At 40.6% G+C, this 26265-nt stretch overlaps 4 protein-coding genes across 4 annotated transcripts; 2 read left to right on the top strand and 2 right to left on the bottom strand.

Annotated features, from left to right (window-relative positions):
- Positions 1–5144: 5144 nt before the first annotated feature.
- On the bottom strand, positions 5145–9562 carry LOC141014963 (leucine-rich repeat-containing protein 14). Its single transcript, XM_073488910.1, has 3 exons — positions 8950–9562; positions 8021–8857; positions 5145–7013 (listed from the first exon to the last, which is right to left on the bottom strand). The coding sequence occupies exons 1-3, from the start codon at positions 9225–9227 to the stop codon at positions 6446–6448; spliced, it is 1683 nt and encodes a 560-aa protein (XP_073345011.1). The 5' UTR covers positions 9228–9562; the 3' UTR covers positions 5145–6445.
- Positions 9563–10122: 560 nt separating this feature from the next.
- On the bottom strand, positions 10123–13360 carry LOC141014733 (Fc receptor-like protein 5). The gene is made up of 6 exons (XM_073488637.1): positions 13119–13360; positions 12477–12512; positions 12041–12304; positions 11722–11967; positions 11507–11647; positions 10123–11396 (listed from the first exon to the last, which is right to left on the bottom strand). Exons 1-6 carry the CDS (start codon positions 13147–13149, stop codon positions 11311–11313), a joined length of 804 nt encoding a protein of 267 aa, XP_073344738.1. The 5' UTR covers positions 13150–13360; the 3' UTR covers positions 10123–11310.
- A 1982-nt stretch (positions 13361–15342) lies between these two features.
- LOC141014852 (nectin-4-like) lies at positions 15343–17933 on the top strand. The gene is made up of 3 exons (XM_073488783.1): positions 15343–15601; positions 16533–16886; positions 16968–17933. Exons 1-3 carry the CDS (start codon positions 15535–15537, stop codon positions 17144–17146), a joined length of 600 nt encoding a protein of 199 aa, XP_073344884.1. The 5' UTR covers positions 15343–15534; the 3' UTR covers positions 17147–17933.
- Positions 17934–18580: 647 nt separating this feature from the next.
- LOC141014785 (butyrophilin subfamily 1 member A1-like) lies at positions 18581–22177 on the top strand. The gene is made up of 3 exons (XM_073488694.1): positions 18581–18788; positions 20310–20675; positions 20749–22177. Exons 1-3 carry the CDS (start codon positions 18728–18730, stop codon positions 20877–20879), a joined length of 558 nt encoding a protein of 185 aa, XP_073344795.1. The 5' UTR covers positions 18581–18727; the 3' UTR covers positions 20880–22177.
- Positions 22178–26265: the final 4088 nt, after the last annotated feature.

The following is a 26265-nucleotide window of genomic DNA, read 5'->3' as shown; positions in this document are numbered from 1 at the left end:
TACCTGGCAGCGCTGGGGCCCCAGCTGGCCCTGACGTTTCAAGAGCGCAACAGTGGCACCTACAACCTGATGCACTTTAACATGCTCAACCACAGCAGTTGTCCAACCAAGGAAGGACATTTAGACCCATTCACAGGTCATAAAACTAATAAAAAAAGATGAGTCCATTGTTTGTTCTATTGTTTGTGTGTGTGTGAGTGACTGGCCTCTTATCTTGCAGGATTGTGTGTGTGTCCTGATCTGGAGATATTTGTCTCCAGCAGCCTAGATGGGACAGTGTGTGTCTGGAATGAGGAGAGTCAACTTCTTGCGTAGGAGCTCATTAAAATACAAAAATCATACAGTATTTAAGTATTAAATGTTAGTTCATTTATTTTTATGTGTCTGTGACTCCACCAGGACCTTACAGCTGAATGCAGTGCCCGAGTGTCTGACTTACGGTGGGTTTGGAGGGGAGCTGTTTCTTGGCATCAGAGGAGGTCTGTACAGAATGAATTGTGCAAAGTTCCTGCCACGCATCTACCAACAAATGGTAACTGCTCAACTCTACTCTACTGATGGACGTGGAGAATTGTTCAGACATTTTAACCAAAGCTGCAAAATATAATCAAAATGTTTCTTTAATCTTGTTCTGTTTCCAGCTTCTTCACACTTATTGTGCTGAGCCTGTCCCTGACTTGCCTATCGTTGAGAATACAGAAAAGAGAAGCAAAAGAAAGTAAGATTTATTAATATTATATACAAATAATAACTTAAAACAATGACCGAATAAGCTGTGAGCAATATTGGTGCAAACAGGAATGCAAGTCCAGACAAAGATGAGGGAGAGGAAGACATGTGGAGACAGAAGGTATGTGGATTAATAGATTTTAAGACATGTCACTGACACTATGAAAAATGTGTGCAAACACCTTGGTGAAAATCTTTTCCGTCTGTCTTGGTCCAGGAGTATGAAAGCTTAGTGACCTCGAACAAGGACCTAGCTGCACTCCTCGAAGGCTCAGTGAAATGCAAGAAAGGGAAGCCTCCCAGTACAAAGGAAACCAAGAAAGAGGCTTTTGATCGCTACATGAAGATGATATATAGGCTCCCGCCCAGGATTGAGGTTTCTTTATTTTCCTTCCTTCACTTTACCTGCATTCAATACTTCATGACCAACTTTTCATTTAATACACTGTGACAGTCTGAAGCTAGCTCCTTTGTGCATCAGCTTAAAGGATAAGTTCACCCAAAAGTGACAATTCAGTCACGAACTTCTCACCCTCGTTCTGATGGAAAGTCGGTTGAAGTTTTGTGTTCCTCAAAACATTTCTGGAACTTCACAGTAAAACTGCATTGCAGCATTCTCCTAAACAACTGAAGTAGATGAGGACTTGTTTTAAAACGTAAAAAAAACAACTGACATAAAAATGAGTCCATAAAAATGAGTCCAAAAACTTCACCCCACTTTCCATCAGCATTGAGGTGAACAGACAATAACTGAGTTTTCATTTTTGGGTGAACTTATCCTTTATAGGTTTAATATGACACTAATTTCTGTGTATGAAGATGAAACACAAATCTATCTACAAGCTTCTTCAAACAAAAATGGTAATGTTTTTGCCTCAGCTATTACAAATCAGCCATTTTGTGTCAATGTTTTGCACATTTTTGTTATGCAGAGTGAAGTATATCAGTAATAGCATAATGCTGTGTTTTCAGATTGATTTGGGGGAGACGTTTGACCCAAATAAACTTCCAATTTATCCTGAACCATGTGATGACAAGCCCTGTAACCTCCCTGAGTTAAAAGAGGAAGTCTGCCCTGAACCTAAATTAAACATTCCTGTGATTGTGGAGAAAAAGACGGTAAAAACTGTTAGCATGATGAGCAAAACCGCATTCTAAGTCATTCTGGACTTCTGTCACAAAATGTACAGTTATATGTACGCATGTCTCGAAGCAAAGTTGTTGTCTGCTTCTTTATGTGCAGGAAGAAAAGGCTCCAGCAAAAATCTCTAAACCAAAGACCCTGATGAAAGTCAAGCCAAGGCCTGTTGTCATACCCAAAAAACCCATCATCGTAGAGAGGGATGAAGAGGTAAGAGCATTTTTGTCTTCATTTGAAACAGCAGCTCTCATTTTGTGTATTTGCTGTATGTGCATATTTGCTCTTGCCCTTGTAGCCTCCAGAGATCATTTCTCCAATGGAGCAACCCAAACCCAGAACTCCAACTCCAGCTCCTACTCCAACTCCTACTCCTACTCCTACTCCTACTCCACCTCCTTGCCTTCCGAGGACCCCAACACCGCTTCCACGACAGGAACCCAGCCCTGAGGTGCTGATGTTCCTCAAACAGTTTGCAGAAGCAGCCTGGTTTAAAGACCTGTATCCTGATACAAAGGTAGCCTATGTTATTCATAGAGAAATACTGTATATATCTGAGGTTTAACCAGGAAATTATATAAAAAGTCCAGGTTGAGATCCTCTGTCTCTGTGTATGCAGTGCATCCCGAGCTCCCTGTCCCCAGAGGACTTCTCCTTGCAGCTGCTGGGCTGTCTCGACACCTGCAGCGCTCCATCTAAGATGAAGATCCTTGCTGCACTGCAGGCGCTGCACAGCCAGGGACTCTTACAGAACACAGACAAGCTTTACCAAGGCCTCATTGACTTGCTAACCAAGTTTGTTGGACCTCACATGGTACTGTATGCGCAGCATCAAGAATGTCACTGTGCATTTTAAGAGGTAGATGTGTCAAACTGTTATTTCCTGTGTGTTTCAGTCACCTGTGGAGCGGACCGTGCTCGTTGAGATGTTAAATCTGCTGATGAGTCTGAAACCTGCCAGCTGTGACCTTGTGAAAAAGCTTCTCGCTCTTCTAACTTTTAAAAAACTGGGTCTCCGGTGAGTCCATCAATGTTGAAATAACAATTAATGACAACACAGGCCTATTACGCGGCTGTAATCGATATTTTTAGAATAATAATGTATGAATTTAAAGTGGTATCAAATAATCTACAGAGCCTTAGCTCATTTTTTAGCTATCCTACTGTTTCAATTCACTCTCATCGCTCCTGTAGCTCAATTTTCGGCCTCAGCAGGTAGCTGTTTTAAGTGAAAAAGCTGTAAAACCTCATTTTAAACCACCCACTGAGCCCAAAACAGCAGACAGACACAATTAGAGACTAGGTGGTGAACAGAGTGGAAGATTTAGCAGCTACATTGCCAGATAACTCCCTGAGGAGTTGGTAGGGACCAAAACAGAACTAAAGGAGAGTGAATATTGGTTGATATCCATCAACTAAACAAATAATGAGTGATAATGTTGCTTCATATCTGCTGGATGTGTGAATAAGCAGCTGTTTGCTACCATGTTCACCATAAAAACTTTTCACTGCCCCAGAGTGGCCAATAAAGAAATAGAAATTGCATGTGAAAGAAATTTAAACTTTATGAAAGTTTGTATTATCTTGTTGTTCTGTCAATAGTGAAACAGTGCTGCACATGCTGACTACATTAGGGGTAAATGAGGCTGAGCAGTGGTTGTGGCCGGAGCTGGAGAGCTGGGACTCGGAGCTGCAGGACCCCTCTGACATCTGGAAGAGCCTCCATGACAGAGCCGATCGTTGGCTGGAGTTATGGATCTCCAAATACAAAGTAACAAAGACATTTAAATCTTAATCTCTCTTACCAGCTTTAACTTTTGTCTACGTCTGGAAAAAATTGGAACATCTTTCGCAATCATTATCACCATCACCATCCATTAGAGTATTTTTGAGTGTGACAAAAGGACAGAACAGGTGTTTGAAAACTGAGAGGCACTCCTTCTGTGAATCAGCTCTCCACCACTTCTGATGTCCTTTACTGTGACCTTAACTCCTCTAAATAGGAGGACATGAGAGCTTGTCACAGTGTTGTTCACAGGCATGTTGTCGCGGCTGGTTTTGGCTTGCCACTGTAAGTGATTAACTGCTCTCCCTCTCTCTCTTTCCACACCACCAGGAACATGACAGGTATCTGTACCTCAGGAGCATGGCAAAGTGGAAACCGCCAAGCTTCAGCACGGTGGATGTGCTGAATTATTTCTGCTCTGTCCGAAAAGACGAGTACAGAAAGGCCCGATGTGTTGTACCTGCTGACCACAAAAACACTGTGGTTTTGCCCCCATATGACTGGTATGTAAAAGTCATACATCTACATACAGTAGATTGTCCTGCAAAAGGTAGTCTAATACAGTTTTAATCTAATCCAACTGTCTATTTTTGTAGTAGTTCTCAACCAATCCTTCGTCTAGGAGAGACTTACACCATGGGCAGGATGTCCAGGCCACCAGGTAAGATTTAAATTTACTGAGACTTATGATTGTAGAAATCTACCGGTTTAAAACATCTGATGTATTCTTGTCATGCAGGTTCAACTCTGCCTCCCCTGAGAAACCGCCCCTTCCTCACACACTTTCCCAGTTTCATCTCTTTGCCTATTTCTCGGGTCACTCTTTTCCCCTTCCACATCTACTCAGACGAGGACTGGGTGAAGGTCTCAACCCGCCGCTACTTCTTTCTACACCAGTCATACGTAGACTACTACAGATGATGCCTCTTTCTTAAGTCTGTAACACCTTCATTAAAGAGGTATTTCATCACTGGAAAGATAGTTTATTTGATTTGTTTATTTAGAATCCCCATTAGAGATTGCTGCAGTAATAGCTATTCTTCCAAGAGACAGGAAAAGATAAGACATTCAAACATCACATTAAAATAAAATAAAAAGGGCACAAGCTGTATGCACTCTAGAGGGCACTTCACCACGTTTTGTCCACTGGACTAGTGTTATGGACAATTTACAATATAATCAAAACAAACAGTAGATGGTTAAAGCAAATAAGATGGTTAGTCTTCGATTGGTCTTTTCATAAAACAGGGATGTGTATGGAGTAGGAAGTATTTTTTAAATTGGTGCTACATGACCAGAGAGAACAGACGAAAAAGGCTGTGATATTCACTTTTTCTGAAAAGGTAGAAAACCTACAACAATCAGAATTTACTGTGCCACACTGGACCAAGTCAGCTAAGTTTGCCTTAAACACCTGATGAGTCATGTAACAAACTTAGTTCATAGTTTGAAAAATGTTTTTTTTTTGACAATTAAATTACCCTTGAAACGTTTCTTTAGTACTGATTTATTGCGTGACAGTATGTAAATGCATTCATGTGGTACAAGGCTGATTTGGTACAGTCTTTTCCTGATAATGTTGATTGTTTTTGATTCAATATACAAACTGAGTTAATAATAAAAAAAACTAGTAAACCTGAACATTTTAAAACAGATATCCAAGAAATACGGTATAACAAATATGTAAAGCAGAACAGCACAATGTACATTACTTGGTAAATAAAGCAGAAGAACAACACTCAGCTCATTGGTCTGCATATTTAAAAAATGTAACGTATTCACTTGTTATTTAAGGAAAGCTATGCAAACTTAGCAAACGCACATTACAAAAGAAACCACAGTCATACTTGCAGTTAGTTTTGGTTGTTGAATTGTAGTATGTACATAATAATCTGTATGTGAATGTGTGTCTTGTGTAAAGACAGTACTGGTGACATTTGTAAAAGGCACGAGGGCTGTGATCTTCAATCAGAGCGACATTCATCTTTTACAAACAATAAATTTGGTACAAAACCAGCACTGACGCATGTGCAACAATTGAATTTATACAGCGAACGGGTGAACTTAATAAGGTAGTAAAGCACCATTGTATTGATGAATGGCTGTTTAGAGCTGCATCTAAAGATTATTTTCATTTTTGACTAATCTGCATATTTTCTCTATTAAACTATTAGATCAATGTCAGAAAATGATGAATAATGTCAACTGGACGACGTCCTCAAATGTCTTGTTTTGTTCACAACCCAAAGATATTCAGAATACCGTCATAGAGGAGTAAAGACCAGACCAGAAAATATTCACAAATAAGAAGCTGGAATCAGATCATTTTTTCACTTATAACTCAAACTAATAAATTGATTATCAAAGTAGTCAAGATTAATTTGATAGTTGACAACTAATCAATTAATTGTTGCAGCTCTCTTCCTGTCTCCTCCATATGTCCAAAATCTTACATTTTTAAACACGTCATTTTCTGATCCTTTTCCTGATGACAAACCTGTTGCTTTAAAGACAATGACTTCCCCCTGACCCAAACTTTGTGTAACTACTCCTATCGTTCAATTTTGAAAGGAGATTAAAAAGAAGATTGATTTGCCTCGATGGAGGTCTGCATTGTATTGAGTGTCTTGCTACTTGGTTCCAGTTATCTGTATTTATAGAAAGCATTACGGAATAATGAATCCTTTATATGAGACAGTTGGTGATAAAGGTGACAATGATGACAATTTGATTGTCAGGTGTATCTACATTGCTCTGGCGTGTCGGTAAGCAAACTAAAAAGCACCTCTGCTCTAGTCCACCAGGTCTTTATCATAATTCAGCAGGTCGCATGTCAGAAAGAGGTCAGAGCGTCCGCCGTCTATCAGCACCCTGTTGAGCTGGCTGCTGGTCGTGTTGATGTCTGTGGCTTCATCTAGTGGCCAGTCTAACAGCTGAGCGCTGGAGGGCAGGTCAGGAAGGCCAGGCTGGTAGTCTTCCAGGGGGTTTGGGTACAGTAAGTGACGGAGGGAGGGCATTCTCACAGCCATCCTCACCAGGTCCATGAGGCCAGCCATGGAGAGAGGGTTCAGGGCCAAAGCCAAGCTCTTGAGTGCCCAGCAGCCTCCCAACGAGGGCAGCAAGAGTCCCAGCAGGCCATCGGTGAGGCCGCAGCCGCTCAGAGAGAGGTGCTGCAGGCTGCTGGAAGCCTGGGAGAGGAGGCGGCGAATGGAGGGGAGGGTGTTTTCATCCAGATGGTTCTCGCTTAGATCCAGCTGCTGCAGCGTGGAGGCGTGATGGCTGCAGGACAGATAGGCAAGGTCGGCGGGGCTCAGTCTCAAATATGGCAGCTCCAGTATCTCTAGAGGCTGAGGCAGTGAGCTGTGACAAGAGAAGGAAGGACACAACATTTAAATATTCATTATAGAGGTTTAATTGTTTGTGTTTCTATCTCTAATCTCATAATCCTAAATAAAACTTAACTTTACACATCAATATTTTTTTTATTTTCGCAGTGAGCTCGATTTTTCTGAGTTTTTGCACTATGAATAAAGGCATCAACAGATCATGTTATGTGAAACGGTCGTCACGTCACAACTCATGGCAAAGGTGGACCTGCTGATTGTTTGTGTTTGTCATCACTTTATGGCAAAGGACACATTTTCTCCCTGCAATGACAGACTGCTACATATGTGGGATTTACTGACAGGGAACTGAAGCTGTCATATCCATCCAAATCCTACACACTGGACCTTTCAGTGAGAGATTAGGGCTGTGATTTATTTTTTTCATCACAGATTGAACTGCTGATTATTTTCTCAACAGATTAGTTGTTTACAAATAAATAAATATCTATAAAATGTCTGGAAACAGTGAAACATAACATTAAAATTGCAATTTAAACTCAAAGATATTCACTGTACTATCAAAAAAAACCCAAAACAAATTAAAAAAACTACATATACTATACCTTAAAGGAAGTAACCAGCAAATTATCATTATTTTTTTCCTCAAAAATGTCTTTAACAACTAATCGAATATCAAAATAGTTGCAGATTGATTTTCTGATCAACCAAAAAATGAAATGTTATTTTTATATTTATCAAACATCAGAAAAACACATTTTTATTTAATTTTACACTTTCCAATTAAAATAAGATATTAATGTGAATCAGTGCACTGGATAGCAGAAAAATAACAAATCAGTTAATTGTTCCACCTCCATTAGAGATCAACTAAATCTGAGGTTGGACAAATACAAATGAGTTTGTAGCCTAAGAGTTTATCAAATATGACCGGTAGCATTTCAGAAGATATTTTTCATAACATAGAAATCAGCAGAAAAATGTGATATTGAGCCATCATGTATAAGAGGGATCAGGTCATACCTGAGCAGCACACGGAGCTGTCCAGGCAGGCGCAGAGCGGTGAGGCTGAGCCGTCGCAGCTCTTGTAGCTTTGTCAGACCCAGAGACAAGTCCCTCAGGGCCTCCTCCTGTCCAGGGTGATCTCTGCGAAAGTCCAAGTTACAGTAGTGCAGGCGAAGAGAGTTTAGAGCTGGGAAGGTGGAGAGCAGAGGCAGCAGCTCAGCCAACCCAGCCACCCCGAGGCTGCTGTAGCGGACATCGATGCCCAGAAGCCCCTGGCGAGGCAGGAGGTCCAGCAGGGTCCTGATACTAGACACTGAAATCTCCTCCACGCGCAGATATCTGCACTGAAGCTTGAGGGGTCCTGATGTGCTCAGAGCCACACGAACACGCTCCCAGGAGCGAGCATTTACAAACAGATCAGCTCTCACATGAACCAACACATCACTGTTTATATTTTCTGTCTCCTTTCTGCTGCCTCCTAAACCTGTCACTGCACTCTCTCTTTTCCTCTCCATCTCCATCCTCCTCCTCACTCCTTGAATCACCTCCTCTTCGCTCAGAATCCCACATGATTTCCCCCTCAGCTCCTTATTATCTGTGCTCTCCTCATCCCCATTTGGTTCCTTTCCCCTTTTCCACTGTCCCCTCTCTCTTTTCACATCCTTCTCTCTCTCCAGAGCTGAGAACCTCTTCCTCTCCCGCTCTCCCTCTCTCCTAAGTGCCCTCTGAGCTCCAGCTCTGGCCTGGACAGCCATGGTGCAGAGAGCTACAGTGAGAGACCAGCCTCCCATGGGGTCTCCCATCCCTCCTTCATCTCCTTGCATCCCACAGAGGTCCAGCACTTGCAGGGCATATCTAGAAAAGAGCAATGAGAAGGAAGGACGCTTTTAAAACAAGATTACAGATCATGATCCAAACACAAGTAAGAGTATTAAACTACTTCTTACCTTTGGTCCGACAGTCCTCTGACAATTGCAAGTAACAGAGCCTGGATACAGAGTCGATTTGGCGCAGTTTGTCCTTGTTTCCTCCTTCCGCCGACACGCAGCGTGCGTTCAGGCCACCTCTGCACCAGCTCGCCCACAGCCAGCGGTCTGCAGCCGGTGAAGGCAGCCTCCAGCAGCGGTCTGTACAGCTCTCTGGGCACCCACCTGAGCCAGCAGGGTGACGCGCTGTGGTCACTCACCACCTCCCTGGCGCAAATGCTCACCAACGAAAGCACCATTTCGAAAAAGCACGCGCAGTTTGTAGCCTAAAAAAAATTAAAATGCCTAAACAATGTCGCGTCTTTGCAAAAGAAAGAGGCTTTATACGTCTGAGAGTTAGTTAGCTAGCTAGCTGAAACTAGCTCCGCCGCTAAGATTAACTTTATGACAGAAACTTGACGCAGTCTTGTAAATCCCCAAAAAAGATTTTTAAACATCATCTGATATGGATTAATAACAGCAATAACGTATGCAGCGACGACTGGAAACCTTTGGCAGGAGGAGCATTAAACGCTGGCGGATCATGTTAGCTAGCTGCACCGACTCTGACTGAGGAAGCTGCTGCTGGAGGAGTGTTTACATTTTACACTGACGCAGGCCAGTGACGTGTCACGTAAGGGCGATACGTCATCAATGCAGAACCTCATTCAGCCTTTGCACCTGTTCTTGTGTTTTTATGACTTCTATTCATGATTTTATGAAGTTATTCAGCATAAAAGCTTTATTTTATTTTATTTTTCCATCATCTAGTAGAGTTTAATCAATAGTTCGTTCATTTCAGGGTTTAACAGGTTTTATGTACCTCCAAAAGAGGCATCTATTTAAGGAGATGATACTGGGAAACCTTTTGACTTATGTAACAATTACCACACGGGTTTCAACTTTAGTTTGGCTGTTACACTTGCTGATGAAGCACTGTCATTGCTGCCAAGTTTAGCTCTCGACCCTTAACCTTAAAAAGCTTTCAGCATGGATATAGTTTGACTAAAAACAGTTGGATTCTGCAGGAACTTCTGTATTTGCTCTTTGTCTTCTGCCCTAGGGATTAGTGAAAGAAATATTCAGATTAATTTCAAATAATAATTTCAAATAAGAGTCTTTCTTGTCACTGTAGATTTTAATTTTGCTGGACAATTTAATATATCAACAAGAAACCATATCTTATAAGCTGATCATACACTGAGCCGCTAGAACATAAGTAAGAATTTTAGCTTAAACATAAATAAAGCATAAAACAAATGTACAAGTATGATCAACAGAATGTGAAGAAGTAAAGGTTGTGGCGATATTTTAAGAGGTCTATGTGTTGCAGATATTTAATGAAATCAGCAGCTGACCAGCCAGCCATGGCAAGAAATGCCTGAGCATGCAAGACATCAGACAAGTTTTCCACATGTTACATTGTTATGGCGTGCCGAGCTTGTAGTTAACACGTACATTATGAACCTAAAATTTGTATTTACAACAGTTGTGTTGCTCTCAGAAGCGCCAAATCACATAAAATATCAATTTCTACATGATGCTGCTTTGATGAAAGTGCAAACCATTGAAAATCAAAGATGACACAGCGAGCCAAGAACAAGTTTGACAGACTACTAACCATAATGCATCGTGTTGTAGTCACCACTGATCAATTCTGTGTATGTCTGACTTAAAGAGCCTGTTGAGGAGCAAATCTGATAAAAAACAACACAAACCATAATTTGGATGGTTTGTTATGAAAAGAACCCAAATAGAAACTGTTAAACTCCCGAAAATGAGCAAGAATATCCTCACTTTCAAAAGTCTTCTCACTTCTCACTTCCATGAAGACTTACCCTAACCATAACACTAAACCTAATGTAAACACTCACATAACCCAAACCAAAAACCAAGTCTGAACCCTGAAACATCATCTTGTGGGGACTGGTTTTGGTCCCCTCCCTGTGAGAACAGATTTATGACTTAGAAGTGTGAATTTAAAGCCGCACACTGATTTAAGAGGCTCAGTGTGAAGTGTCTGTTAATAACCCAGTTGTGGTGATTTATAGTTTTCTGAAGAAACCAGATAACACAGATAAGCGGTGGATGTCTCAGTCTGTTAGCCACAATCAAACCACATCAAGTACTTCTCATCGGAAAACAGAGCCCACAAATGTTATCATAATGTGTGAAGGTCTATATTTACTCTGCGGTGACTCGAGCACAGCAGAGACATCAGGCACAACTACTAAAACAAACATGAAGCAAAATGATTCAAAATATTCAGATTTACAAAGATATCATAGCCATCATCTTACTGATGAAGGCCTTACAGTAAAGTCTGTCTGTGACCTGTTCAGCTCAGAAGTGATGCACGGTGCTGACCGCCACAAGGTCGTCACAGTCCTCAGCCAATTTGTCCTCGGCTTGGTTGGGTGAAGCTGTCGCTGTGGAGAGGGGTAGGCAGTCAGAAGGGTTCATCAAACATTTTTGATTAATTTTGTAAACGGTGATAAAAGATGATTGATTGTAAGGTCAGTGGATTATTCAGGGTTACCTGTGGGCCTGTTCCGATATAAAGACACCATGAGGAAAGTGGAGACGCCGTATGGAAAGAACACAACCAAGTGAAAGCCCAGTCTGAACACAAGCTGGACGGAGGCCGAGGCAGGGGGCGGGGCTGCATTTGTAGGGTTATCTGTATAGAGAATCCCACCTAGTTAGTTGAATATCTGGATGACATAAACCCTGAAAAAAAGGTAATCTCATCACCTGAGACAGTGATCCAGCTGGGTCGAGACATTCCATGACTGCTGGTGTGACACTTGTAGAGGCCTTCATCAGACTTGGAAACATGGTGGATGGTCATGTGACCTGCAGGTTCAGTCCTGATGAGGGAGCCATTTTTATAGAAACCTGCTGTCAGGTCGGAGGGGTTTGGTCTTGTTTTACAGCGCAGAGTGACATTATCCCCCTCCACCACAGGGAGGACAGGACTCTGCAGGATCACTGCACCACCTCAACACAGAGATAACACAGCATTACTTCCATGTACACACAACTATAACTCTGCTCCACAGTCTGACCTTACCAGTGACAGTGATGTTGACGGTGTTACTGGTCGCTCCCTCTGTGGACTCACACCAGTAAACTCCACTGTCCAGTGGGTCGATGTATCTGACATTACACGAATAACCGACTACTTTTCCCCAGCTGGCTCCACATGTAGTTTTCTCTTCTTCACTTGTGTTCCTCCTAAACATCCACCCAGCGAAGCTGCCGTCCACCTCGCAGCTCAGAGAGACAGACTCCCAGCTGAAAAACTGAGACATGCTCGGACGCACAGTCAGAGAGGCTGGAAGAAGAGGGCAACAGGATGTAGTGGCTAAAATACATTCATGATCTTTTATATTTTCAACTGGGCCAAACACCTCCCTCTCCAGATTCTAAAACTCCTCTGAACACTAACTTTTCTGTCTGTAAAGAGTCACACAGGTTTCAACCTGCGATAGAAGAAGTTTGCTAACCTTGATTTGTTGGGCAGCACAGCAGTGAGGTCAGAACTAAAGAAAAACAAAGAATATTCAGGTTGCTTTCAGTTTCTGATACAACCAGAGAGCAGCACACACACACTGATCTTTGCGTGGTTATTGTATAAAAATGCAAAGAAGGAAACATTACATCTCACTCTCGAACTATAAGAACATGAAGGAGGCAACAGACAACTCCCCCATCCTCGAGAGTTTCCGTCTTCCTCAGTCACAAATAACAACAACACAGGAGGAAATGTGACTTTCTTAATCATTTAGTCTATAATAGAGATTTGAAAGCAGTCAGAACTGGTGCCAGGCTGCCAACCTGGCTGGATCACCAGTTAACCTTCCATCTCCAGAGAGATTTATTCTCTGGCTTAGTGAAAATCTTAATCTTAATCAACGTTTACTTTATAATGTTGCGTTAAAGCAAAGAATTTGTCTATTGCCAGTCTAAGCTGATCTTTTTTTAAAGGAAAGTTCAGAACTAGCATGTTCTGAAAAATATATAAACATTTTCACAACCTTTCAAACATTCTCATAAGACTATTTCCATGTTACAGTTCTGAGCCAAACATTGCTGCAAAAACAAAATGATGGACATTTTTTTCAAGCTGATATTTTTAGTGCACTTACACAGCTGCCACAGTAGAGATGATGCCTCCATCTTAAAATGTGGTTTGGTCACATTTACAGATTGATCACGTAACTCCCTCTTCCTTTGTAACTGTTGTAGTTTCCTCTCCACTGACTAAAGCTACAAAAGCTTTCAGTTGTTTAGTTGTAATAAATCAGTTTACAAAATAAAGCTCTGAACCATAAAATGAAGCAAAGAAAGACAAAAAATGTCATGAAGAAGCTGAGATAAAAAAAAGAAGCAACACCTGACACAGACTGCAAGTTATGAAAACAATGTGAAACTGACTAGCTGCAAACTTAAGGCTGCTTTGGGCTGACAGCGGTAGATGTGATGTTTCCTTTCCTCACCCTCTTCAGCTGCTGAAACTCTGATCTACGCCTTCATCACATCATTCTGCACCAACACGCTTTATAGCACCTGAACATCCTGTCAAAGACTGCTGTCTATGTTCAAATCACTACACAAAAACCACCAGTCAATCACTCAATCAATCAGTCAAATAGTCATACTGATGTTTTTCTTCGTCTTCCTGAATTTTATTTCATGTTTTTGGTTAAATGAACAAAAATGCATGTGATGTCATTGCCTGATCTTGTGACAAGGTGTGTGGAAACCACATCAGTAAGTCGTCTTCTCTGAGGATACAGACATCTAGGATTAAAGTCCTACTTGCCAACAATGAGGCAATTTGTGTATGTAGTTTTTTTTCAAATGCTTCCTGTTAATTAAGAAACAAGCATCCAAATGCTTGCAATGTGCTTGAACTTCATTGCTGCTTGCAGATATATTTTATTTTATGTTGTTGCAGTTAATGCAAACGCAACACTCCCTCCAACAGCTTCACAGTTTCAGGATAACTTTGCATTCTTGAGGTAATGCTTGCAGGAAGTGTTTTATTATCAGTGGTTTAACATGATGAGAGCATGACATCCTGTGTGAAGAACAGAGTGGAGGATTAAATGTTCCCCTTGAAAAAGGGGAAGTGGACCTGCTGCAGCCCTCTAATGACATCTAGTGGTTCAAAAGGAAAAAGTTCCAGCTTAATTCCACCAGTTTTAAATATTGAAGTATATTTACGAGTCTTGGGGAGTACTGCTGCCTTTTGTGGCTCCAGAGGAAGCTGCATGTAATCTGGTAAATATCCTCCAGTGATGTCACTCAGTGGCTACGTTGCATTGTGGGTAATGTAGGCACCAGGTTTTAAAAAGGAGGAAGAATGCGTGGAATGGAAAAGGAGATATCTCTGCTTCTGCTATATCGATTTTGATCATTTGTCTTTAAACTGACCATAATGAGTCCAACAGTGTTACGGGACTGAAATGATTGACAAGTGGACTGCCTTTCTAAACCTACATAGCCCCCAAAAGGCTTTATATTACTTTTTTCAATAGTACTGAAGACCTGCAAACACATGTTAATGTGTAAAATGGGTGGAGTTACCTATTAAAGTATGATGAACCTGTTTGTTTAATGAGCATGACAAAAGCTCTGCTCTCCTGCTTTCCTTTTCACTGATAAAGATTAAAAAATAATTATTATAATTTGTAATTTCAGAGCATTTTGAGCCGACAGCAAACAACTGAATCAAATCTCTGGAAAAACAAATGGACTTTTGCACTGTGAACTATCAAGTGCTGTCTTATGATGACATGGTGATACTGAATGACACATGTTAAAGTATGTTATTATCCAGTAGGTTCTGATATACAAGGAATTTTCCTGTATTGTATTGTAGTATTTTGGTGCATAACATTTAACACAGGAAGCAAAAAGAGAAGGAAAAAGAAGTACTGCGACATTCAAGAACCATAAATACACTCAAAAACTGTGCCATGAAATAAAGTCCACTTTGACATTGACACAGTCCAGATCAGTTTTAACGGGACAGTACACCTGAGGAAAAGATTTTATGAAATTTTATATTATGAGGATATTGTCAGTATTATTATGTCCTTTGAGGTAACTTTAAATTGACTTTTTCAATTGTTTTTTTTTCTTCAAAATTATTATTACAGTCTAATTATTCCAAATAATGTAGTAAAACAAATAAATCTTTTTTAATTTATCTCTTAATTTTCCATTTGGTCGTTTTAATTTCAGTTACAACCAAACATCCCTCATACAGAGGGCGCTCTGAAACCACATTAGGCTACATCATGACATGTCTTCATTCCTCGGAACAGCCCCTGACTTACAGTAAGGACATCATCACCTCGCCCCTCCTCACACTCGAGCAACACGCAAGAAAACGGACGAAAACAAGGGAAACGTGGATGCTACTGAAAGGAATGGGGATGTACATCAAGAGAAGTCGTTCCTAGGGGTTGCGAGTAGCGAAAACAGCCAGGGTCCCTCGTATTCCTACACTGAAGTGTGAACAGGAGAGCGTAACTTATCGAAGTTTTCCTGAAGATGGGCAGCAGCCCGGCAGCTTGGTGTATCCTGCTCGTGGCGCTTCACTGTGGGTCTGTCTCAGCCGGTAAGTTATGAATGGAAACATATCACGTTATTGAATATTTTCATGGCATTGTTTGAAGCCCCGTCACATTGTCTGAAGCCCTGTCACATTGTGACAGCAACATGTGCTCAGAAGAAAACTGGAGCGTTACTATAACGAGCTGCGCCACTGAATGTGAAGTCAGGAAACCGGCTCGACACGCTTGCTTGTTACGGGCTGAGCACACAGGGTGCGTGTGGACTGTGTTACCGTTCCCTCCTGCCTGCCCTGTGTGATCACATGGAGTGTTTGACTTTGATAATTATGGATAAATATGATAACGTGATTTTCCTTTACCCTGCTGAAAGAGCGAGAAAGCTGGAGGCGGAGCGAGGGAGAGAAAGTAAAAGGGGAAGAAAGAAAGTGCAGGTCGGTTTTGTGTGCGGAGATCTTCAGTTAACCCTTAATTATAAAAATGGAAGGAATGTGGCACCTGTGTAAATCTGCCAAGAGCAGGCCGTCCTCACAAACTGAGTGACCTTGCAAGCAGGAGAGCAGAGATGGAGGACACCAAGACACCTATGACTGCTCTGCAGGAGTTTAAAGCTTCAGCAGCTGAGATGGGAGATACTTTGCATACAACAACTGTTGTTCTTTACCAGTCAAAGCATTATGGCAGAGTGGCAAAGAGAAAGCCAGTGTTGAGGAAAGCTCATCAAATCTCGACTAGAGTTCACCCATGGGAGTCTCCAGGTCAACTAAGAAGGTTCTTTGGTCTGATGAGATCGAAATGGAGCCTTTTGGCCATCAGACTAGACACCAAACACTGCACGTCACAAGAGATGCTTCTGGTCGTGTGTACCTAAGACCCAGATTTGAAAAATGCTCCACTTGTGATTTACAAAGAATATCAGTATATATTAATTTTTAAAGAAATGTTTTGATGTTTGCTTTCTGCTTTTTTCTTGTTCAGATCCACAAGAGATAACAGTAGGGCCCGGAGAAGATGTCACACTTCCATGTCAGGGTTCCAGCGGTGGCGTCTCTCTGTTAGCGTGGAACAGAACTGAACCAAAGACTGACAAATACGTGTTCCACTTCAGAGATGGCATCCCAAGTGAAAACTTCCAGAACCCTTCTTTCCAAGGTCGAGTGGAGCTGAGCGATCCCGAGATGAAGGACGGAGATGGTTCGATTGTTCTGAAGAACGTCACCATCAACGACTCTGGAACCTATAAGTGCCTAATTGCAGAGGAAAATGCAAGACGCAGAAAGAGAGACGCACCTAAACTGGTCAACATCATTCACCTGAAGGTTGAAGAATCAGGTGAGTTTGTAGAGTCAAGATTCTGGTGAATTTGTGCCGTTGAGACTTGGTGATACCTCACACCTGTTTTCTGCTCTGCAGGTCCCACAGCTGGAATACAGGATGATGAAGGAAATCCTGAGCTGGTGGCGAGTGTGCCAGTTTCAATAGTAATTGGTGTTGTTGTTGCTGGTGTTGCTGCTGTTGTTGCTGCTGGTGCTGCTGCTGGTTTGATCATTTATAAAAAACAATGTCAAGCTGGCACAGATCCTGGTTCATAGAGGGTCCTGCTAATCAGGAAAAATTCTTAAAAGAGATTGACTGAAAGAAAGAAAATCAGGGCACAATGTTGTAACCCTGACACACACACACATCTCAGTATGTGTGTGACATAAATATGTGAATTGTGGCGTGTTTATGATTGCAGCCGAGCAGCTCATGAGTTAAACGATATTTCTGAAGTTGATCTTCAATTCAGGTTTGGACTCATATGAGATATTATCGAATATTGCAATATTTTAGGGAATCAGTGACAGATTAGTTGAAAGTTATCATTTTAATTTAAAGACTTAATGTCAGTATTTAATATTATTTTGTTATTTAAAAGTGTTTTTAAAGAGAGAGGTGAGTAGTTGTCGCAGTTTCTGATGTGTCAACCTCTCACACCATTATGTATTCATACTATGAGCAAATCAAACAAAATGCTATGATTATATATTATAAAAATACATTTGAAACATGAAAAAGATAATAATAATAGTAGAAATAATAGAAAAGGTACTGAGATGCAGTCATGAAACTTTTCAGACGTGTTAGGGGTCTAACAGGGTTAGAAAATCAGCATGTTCCCATGTATGCCATGTCTGCTCATCAGTTATGCTCTACCTCCACCTGTCCAGAAGACGGCACCGTGCATATCTACTCCATTAAGATTGATGCATCCAAGTTCTAACTACTGTAATAATGAAGTGAGAGTGAGAATATGGATAAAAGTATTTATTTTGTCCCCTTAAGGAACTAACATTTGAAATGCTCAAAAAATCCTGTGAACTTTGTACATTCCTGTAAAAATACTGTACAGCTGTAAATAAAAGATTCTATTTAATTTTTAAAAATATTTTCAAATGTTATTGTCTACTTTCTTTTTTCTTTTTATACAGTAGTACTGAAGACCTGCAAACACACGTAAATGTGTAAAATGGGTTAGTTACTCTTTAAACTATGATGAACTTGTTTGTCTGATGAGCTCTCCTGCTTTCCTTTTCACTGATAAAGATAAAGTCATTTGTCATTTCAGAGCATTTTGATCAGACAACAATTAAACAACTAAATCAAATCTCCTATCTATCTATCTATCTATCTATCTATCTATCTATCTATCTATCTATCTATCTATCTATCTATCTATCTATCTATCTCTGAACTATTAAGTGCTGTCTTATGATGACATGGTGATACTGAATGACACATGTTAAAGTATGTTATTATCCAGTAGGTTCTGAGTATTTGATGCATAACAGTTCACACAGGAGGCGAAGGGAGAAAGAAAAATAAATACTGCGACATTCAAGAGCCATGAATACAAAACATTCATTTCTTTCGCTTTCATTTTGACGCAAAAACCCCGACTCTACAAATCGGGATTTCCAAATCTGTGTACATCACAAGCAGCAGCCCATTTACAGTAAAGAACACCCCGTTACCGCGTCAGACTCATTGTTTCTCATCAACCAAGACGCAGATACGGGAAACAAGGATGTACATAGAGAAGTCGGTCCTAGGGGTTGAGAGTAGCGAAAACAGTCAGGGTCCCTCATATTCTTAAATGAAAGTGTGAACAGGAGAGTGTAACTTTCCTGAAGATGCGGCCTGCATCCGTGCTGATAACGCTCCTGATGCTTCAGCCTGACTCCGTGCCAGCTGGTGAGTAGCTAATTAACGGAAACGTATGATTTTATTGAAGATGTTCATGCCATTGATTGGAGCCGTGTCACTTCGTTTACTGCACCACGTGTACAGAAGAAAAGGAGAGCGTTACGATAACGAGCAACGCCATTGAATCTGAGGTCAGTACACAGGCAAATGGCACGTGCTGTTACAGGGTGTATGAGAGAAAGTAAAATAGAGAAGCTGTCCCTCACCTGTTGTGTGTATTTACTTCAACTTGGGACATGTTCTACACATAGGCTACAGACATTGAAACTGTGGGAAAATGCCGGCATGATGTCCACGTGACTGTCTACAGGTCGCTCTCAGGTCGAGTTTTTGTGCGCGTGTCGCGGTAGAAACAGGCGAGACGCCCGTGCTTGACACGCGAGTGATAGAGTACTGATGCAGTCACTTATTTTACATTATATATAATTAATTAATTGACTTTGTAGAAATCTGTTTTCAACTTGTCATTGAATGTTTTTTTTTCGGTTCATTTTTTGGTTTGTATATATTTTTTGTATATTGACCAGGATTCCATTTAGGCTGAATCCTTTTTAAAGGCACTGTACACATTACTATACTGGCATTTAAAAAAAAAAAAAGTTTCCCGTTTTTAAACCACTTTCGTGGCCATTCCAGTGTATATTTCCTGTTTTACGAGGTGCTCTTGAATGCACCTTGACCTTGAACATATTGTTAATGGAAGTCATGTTCTCCTATCATGTGTGTTCATGATAGCAGTTTTATATATATATATATTTTATTATTATTTTAGATGACTATTATTTCCATTTACAGTTAAAAAAGTAGTAACTAGTGACTGAATTATTAAATAAATGTAGTGCAGAGGAAGTTTTTTGTTTGTTTTTTACTGCAAATGAATATTGGTCCCAAATATCTGTTTTAAATCTCCTTGATTTCTAATAATCGGTATCGGCACTGATAAAGCCATATTGGTTGACCCCTAGTAAATGGTAATAACTTAAATTGGCAGAGTTTAATAATTAATATAACTTGGATTGCTCTATTTTAAACTATATTAAGGTGACACAACATTTTAACTGTACTTAGTCAGTAGGGCTTGTCGGTAAATCGACTTTTTAAGGTATATCAGTATTTCCTCAAACAAGATACTGGATGAGACAACAGTTTATAGGGATACAGTTTGATTTTACCTCAAGACAGGAAATGCTGCTACTGTTACTACTTCTACTAAGTCTCTCTGACTCTGCATGATCATAAACTCCTTGCAAAGACCGTATTTTTTTCGACAGCACTTTGCCTTAATAATCCATACAGTGTCTGGTGCTGGTGTGGAGACCTCAGCTCGACAAGAGATGCTTCTAGTCGTGTGTACCTAAGACCCAGATTTGAAAAATGCTCCACTTGTGATTTACAAAGAATATCATGAATGCTGCACGTTGCGTTCTGTTTTAATTACTCACATGAGAAAGAAAGAAATGTTTTGATGTTGTTGATTTAATGTTTGCTTTCTGCTTTTTTCTTGTTCAGATCCACAAGATATAACAGTAAGGCCTGGAGAAGATGTCACACTTCCATGTCAGGGTTCCAGCGGTGGCGTCTCTCTGTTAGCGTGGAACAGAACTGAACCAAAGACTGACAAATACGTGTTCCACTTCAGAGATGGCATCCTAAGTGAAAACTTCCAGAACCCTTCTTTCCGAGGTCGAGTGGAGCTGAGCGATCCCGAGATGAAGGATGGAGATGGTTCGATTGTTCTGAAGAACGTCACCATCAACGACTCTGGAACCTATGAGTGCCTAATCGCAGAGGAAAATGCAGGACGCAGAAAGATAGACCCTAACCCTAACCCACCTAAACTGGTCAACACCATTCACCTGAAGGTTGAAGAATCAGGTGAGTCAAGATTCTGGTTGAATTTGTGCCGTTGAGACTTGGTGATACCTCACACCTGTTTTCTGCTCCGCAGGTCCCACAGCTGGAATACAGGATGATGAAGGAAATCCTGGGCTGATGGCTAGTGCGCCAGTTTCAATAGTAATTGATGCTGTTGTTACTGTTGTTGCCCCTTTGTTGCTGCTGGTGCTGCTGCTGGTTTGATCATTTATGAAAAAAAAATTGTCAAGCTGGCACAGATCCTGGTTCATAGAGGGTCCTGCTAATCAGGAAGTTGTCACTGAGGTCTCAAAATTCATGATTGCAGCTGAGCAGCTCATGAGTTAAACGATTTTCAGCTCAGGTTTGGACTAATATGAGATATTATCGAATATCGCAATATTTTCCTTCATAAGAAATATTTTGCACCATTGCAAATATCGAACAGCTGTTGACAGCTGCCATCTTCAGGCTTTTATTTTGAAAAAGAAAATGCTAGCAGAGCTATGATATTTGACGAGGTGGGAATGAGACTGAGCTGGCGGAGGTCACTACACTAGTTCGCCTGATGTAGCAGCACGTACGCAGCACTTTAACATACAGACATGGAGGACGTAGTTTCTAAGGGGAACGCCAGCTCAACAATTTGGCAACTCGAGAGTTTAGAGGGAAGGGAATCGATGACAGATTAGCTGAAAGTTATCATTTTAATTTAAAGACTTAATGTCAGTATTTACTATTATTTTGTTATTTAAAAGTGTTTTTAAAGAGAGAGGTAAAGAATTGAACAACATATCAACCTCTCACACCATTATGTATTCATGCTATAAACAAAGCAAACAAAATGCTGTAATAATATATTATAAAAATACTTTTGAAACATGAAAAAGATAATAATAATAGTAGAAATAATAGAAAAGGTACTGAGATGCAGTCATGAAACTTTTCAGACGTGTACTTGAGATCAAATTAAGACAGGGCTCAAAAATCAGCATGTTCCCATGTATGCCATGTCTGCTCATCAGTTATGCTCTACCTCCACCTGTCCAGAAGACGGCACCGTGCATATCTACTCCACTAAGATTGATGCATCCAAGTTCTAACTACTGTAATAATAAAGTGAGAGTGAGAATATGGATAAAAGTATTTATTTTTGTTCCAAGGCTTCTTGACTTGGTTATATTTTTCTACTTACCATGGTTATTGCTATTTACCAAAAACAATGTAAAACCGACTCGCCAATAAGCCTGAATGCGACTCTGATTGTGTGATTTGTTTTGCATCATGTACTTCCTTGGAAAGCCGTATTGATACTGTGGATAATCCTTGGAAAATAAGGTACAAGTTAAGTTGGAAATAGGCGGAAGATGTATGAGTGAAAAAGAAAGAAAACATATAATGTGAGCTTGATGTATAATATTAACCACTAGATGGTGCTAAAGGACCATGCAAGATGATTGTGCTTGTGAACAAGCCTTAGTTTTTATTTGTTTTTTTAAATAAATGACAAACTTTTTAATGAATCATTAGCAAGTTGGATGTTTACTGTCTCTGTTAGCGCTTACTGATATTGAAATACTTCCAAGCAGCTTTTGGTTCAGATAAAACTGTTTACATTTCAGTCTTGATCACATCTGACCTCAGAAGTGCTTTTGTTTGGGACCGTTGAGGCTGATTATAATGACGATGATGAATGCTTTGTTAGCTCAAAGCTCACTCAGGCTTGAAATGTGTGTCTTTAGCTGTAATTGATGCTTTGTTTGTGAATGTAATCAGTTTTCTTTACACAGAGAGGCTGAAGGACTCATTTCACAGAGGGCACAAGTAAACACTGCTGTTACTGTAACACACACACAAATAAACATGCTTTTACTTAATTTATGGCTGCAATCCCTTCAGATGACTTGCAGGCACCTTTGTTCATCTCATTACTTCTGTCTTTGATATAAAGCAGTTTAATAGCACTTCCATCATCATCTTTCATCATAACACCTCATGAAGTGAGAGCAGGGAGCAGAGTCATCCTGTTTCACTGATGCTGTGGTCTCTGCAGTGAGGCAGCATACACCCTGACATTGTTCTTATATATATATTATACACAGCATTTACAGTTATATTGTTACTTACTGCAGGGCTTTATTTGCTTTATTTATCATTTGTCTGTGTTTCTTTTCCTGATTTGTCTAAATGTCTCCTGAGAAAAAGCTTCTTCTTTCTGAGATCCAGTCAAGCTGCCATAATGTGGTCTTCATGCAGAATTGCTCCCTTCTATTTTAAATCTTTCATGCCTTGTTATTTTTTCCACACGTGCAGGCGTGTAGTTTAATGGGCAACTTATTAAACAAGATGAGTTTTTGGATCGCTCTCCCCTTCATACAGGGCGGATTTGTAAGAATTAAATATATCTTGAATTGAGACCAAGCGGATTTGTTGCACTAAAACCGGTGAAATAAACACCATATGCTCAACAGACTGGCAGAATGGACGCCTCGGGGCACTTTAACACTACGAGGGAGAGGAGAGAAAACACCTTTTCTGTTTTCTTTGCTTGCTCGCAGTCCCACAAGATAATCTCGTCTAATTTGATTCGACGTGCAATTCTTCCTGCAGTCTATTAATCCTTAAATACAAATATCTGCATTTAAGGATCCAATATCTCCCTGTTCCCCTCTCCCCTGCCTTTCAGTCAGAATCACAATTATTCATAATTAATCCTGATGTTCACTTGACCACTATTCTCTGCTCAGGGATCATTAGGATGCCCGAGCCGCAGATTGATTCACTGAAAAATTCAATTTCCCAGATGTGTTGTGCAGCCACCGCTCTCATGACATCTCCCCTGTCATATAAGTGTCAGTCTGAGCTTGTCTTCTTATGCATTCTGCAGGTTAATTTACATTTTACAAGGATCCTTCATCGCTGAGCCATGACCTGCCCAACCCCCCCTACACTTCCATCACTTATACTTGGGGTGATGTCATCTTTACCTTAAGCCTCTCACATGACACAGTTCACTCAAAGCACAGCAAAATCTACAATACTGCACAGTTACAATGCACAAGGTCTCTACTGCCTTTAAATTACTTTTTGCGGTTAAAGACAAATGTCTCATCTATTTTCCTTTTGTTTTCCGGTTGTTGCCATGTGTAATATTTCACTTGCAGTCGAGGTAAAATGCCAGACATTTCCTGTTTGTCCCTGGAAAACAGTACTAATGGTGCCGGAGAACAAGCATTTAACCTTTCTCTTCTCAAAACAGAATTAATGGGTCTTACTCTTTGATAGAAGAGTTATTAAGTTTTTTACAAAAACAAAAAAGCTGCAAGTACTGACGGAAAACGGATGATATGCTGTTTCCCGTGCCACATTTTGAGCTATCCTCGCTTGGCTGTAAATGTCAAATTACATAAAAGACAGAAAATATCACTAAATGTCACTCTCTTCCTCTTCCTTTTCTCCTTTGTTGGAAGCAAAGGAAAAGATGCAAGCACAAACATCTCTCCACTTTCCCCCTCTGTTAACAAACCCATGCAAACTTCACTTCTCTAGCCTGATGCACCAGACGGGAAAGAGCTGCTAGAGACAGTTTTGAAGAGGCCAGGCACAATCCGGAAAATACTTGGCAGGTGATTGGATGAACCATCTGTCTATCACCATCTATCACAGGCTAACTTGAAGTAGGAGAGCGCTACCACCAGCAATCAAACTCTTACTTGATTGCTGGTGGAAAACATCTTTTTCATTGAGAAAAAGCTTTCACTGTCGTTCTTTCCGCTTCCCCCTGCTTCTCTCAATGTAATATTCTCTCCAGTTCTGATAGAACAGATGCTAAAGCAGCTTCGCTAACCTCTTAAGGAGCCGCCATTGTTGTTTTCGAACAAACAGTCGCTGCTTTTGTTGTTCATCACGCCTAAACAAAGAAAGAAATTCTAAAACTACACACTAACGAAGAAGAAGAATCTTTATTTGTGCCACATATGCAATGTACAACATGGGGAAACTGGTACTCTGCATTTAACTGGGACCTACTCCAGATCTGAGCCATTGCCTTACTCGAGGGCACTGGCTGGAGAATCAACCTGATGTGCATGTTTTGATTGCAGAGGGCCAACAGTGCGAACCACTGCGCCACCCTTCAGGGACTAAAACATCTTTATGTAATTTAAAGGAGCACTATGTAGTTTTTTTAAACAGAAGAGAAAGACCTTCACTGTCTTAACAAAGTAAATAAACAAACTCTTGTTGTTTTCACGAGTGAATAAACTGAGTAAACAAACTGACCTTAAAGGACAACATACTGTTTTACTTTGTTTATATGTGGCGGACCCTGCCACCTTTCAAGTTTCGGGACCTTATTTTCCTCTGAGAACAGCTTGTTCATTCAGTTCTGTAAATAAATAATAAATATAAATATTATAAATATTAAAATTCTGAGTGTGTATTTCTTCTCTGAAATTACATAGTACCTCTTTAATATGCCCTTAAAGAGAGTACATGTTCAATATGACAACATTCTCTGCAAAATATCTCTAAATAATCTTCCCTTTCCCTGCAAATGGCAGAAATTTGACACATGTATTAGCCATCATCCAACAACACTTGTGACTGAATGAGGTTGAAATGGCAACATGTTTCAGCTGAGGACTGAGGACATGAAGTTTCTGACTTGTACAATTGATTGAAGGTTTTATAAAATGATGAGGCTATGTAACCATGGTTTAAAGTACAATACCCTACCATCTTATTTAAACTTCATATTAGAACTTTTCACATGTTTCAACTCGGTCAGTGGTGCCCTTCATTGAGTCAGTAAGAAAAGTGATGTATTGACTTTGACAAGTTAAAAGCAAATCCTCCTGGTGGGGAACATCGAGGACATTCAGGAAGAGGAAGTACAGTCTCTGCTTGAATCTGCCGGAAAACTCCTTGAACCTGTCCCCCTGAACTTCACACGCAACGGGGGATGTGCTACCGAAGAGCCCTGCACCTTTTGAACTCTTTACCACCTCAGACTTTTCTTGGCTGAGGAGAGTGCATCACCCAAATCATCCAAACCACTGGAGCAAAGACAGATCTAATGGTGCCGAGACATTTGGACATATTTTTCTTTAAACTGCGCTCTGGGTGAGAGGCAGTGCAGTCTGTTGCCACATTTCCTCTGCACTGACAGTGAGGAAAACAAAAGAAGTTTAATACCCAGTTGTAGCAAGAACAATGCTGTAAATGTTTATGCCACGGTTCCTGTGAATATACATCGAATCAGCCAAGGTACAAAACCAACATGTAACCAGAAGAAGAGCTTTACAAATAGAAAAAAAAATAGGCTATGCTCTGTAGAGCTTTGTTTATCATTACAGGCCTGAGGAAGCAGGAGCTCCAATGCCATGTTCAGCACAGCAGCTTGTTTTATTGTTGCCTCACATAAGCCTTGACATTTTGCTCTGTATGCAGCATTCATTATTTCATGTGTGTATTGTTGGTCACGTACCGATGGACGCCTACATGTAGCCGTTGTATTTACAAGAAATGGCTGACGTTGAGCAGGATATTGCACGTTGACCCCTGTATGTTTACAACCACAGGGACTCAACATCTCTCTGCCCTGACAAAT

Source organism: Pagrus major, chromosome 19 (assembly GCF_040436345.1).
Source record: "Pagrus major chromosome 19, Pma_NU_1.0".
Taxonomy (NCBI): Eukaryota; Metazoa; Chordata; class Actinopteri; order Spariformes; family Sparidae; genus Pagrus; species Pagrus major.
This window is presented reverse-complemented; position numbering and strand designations above follow the sequence as displayed.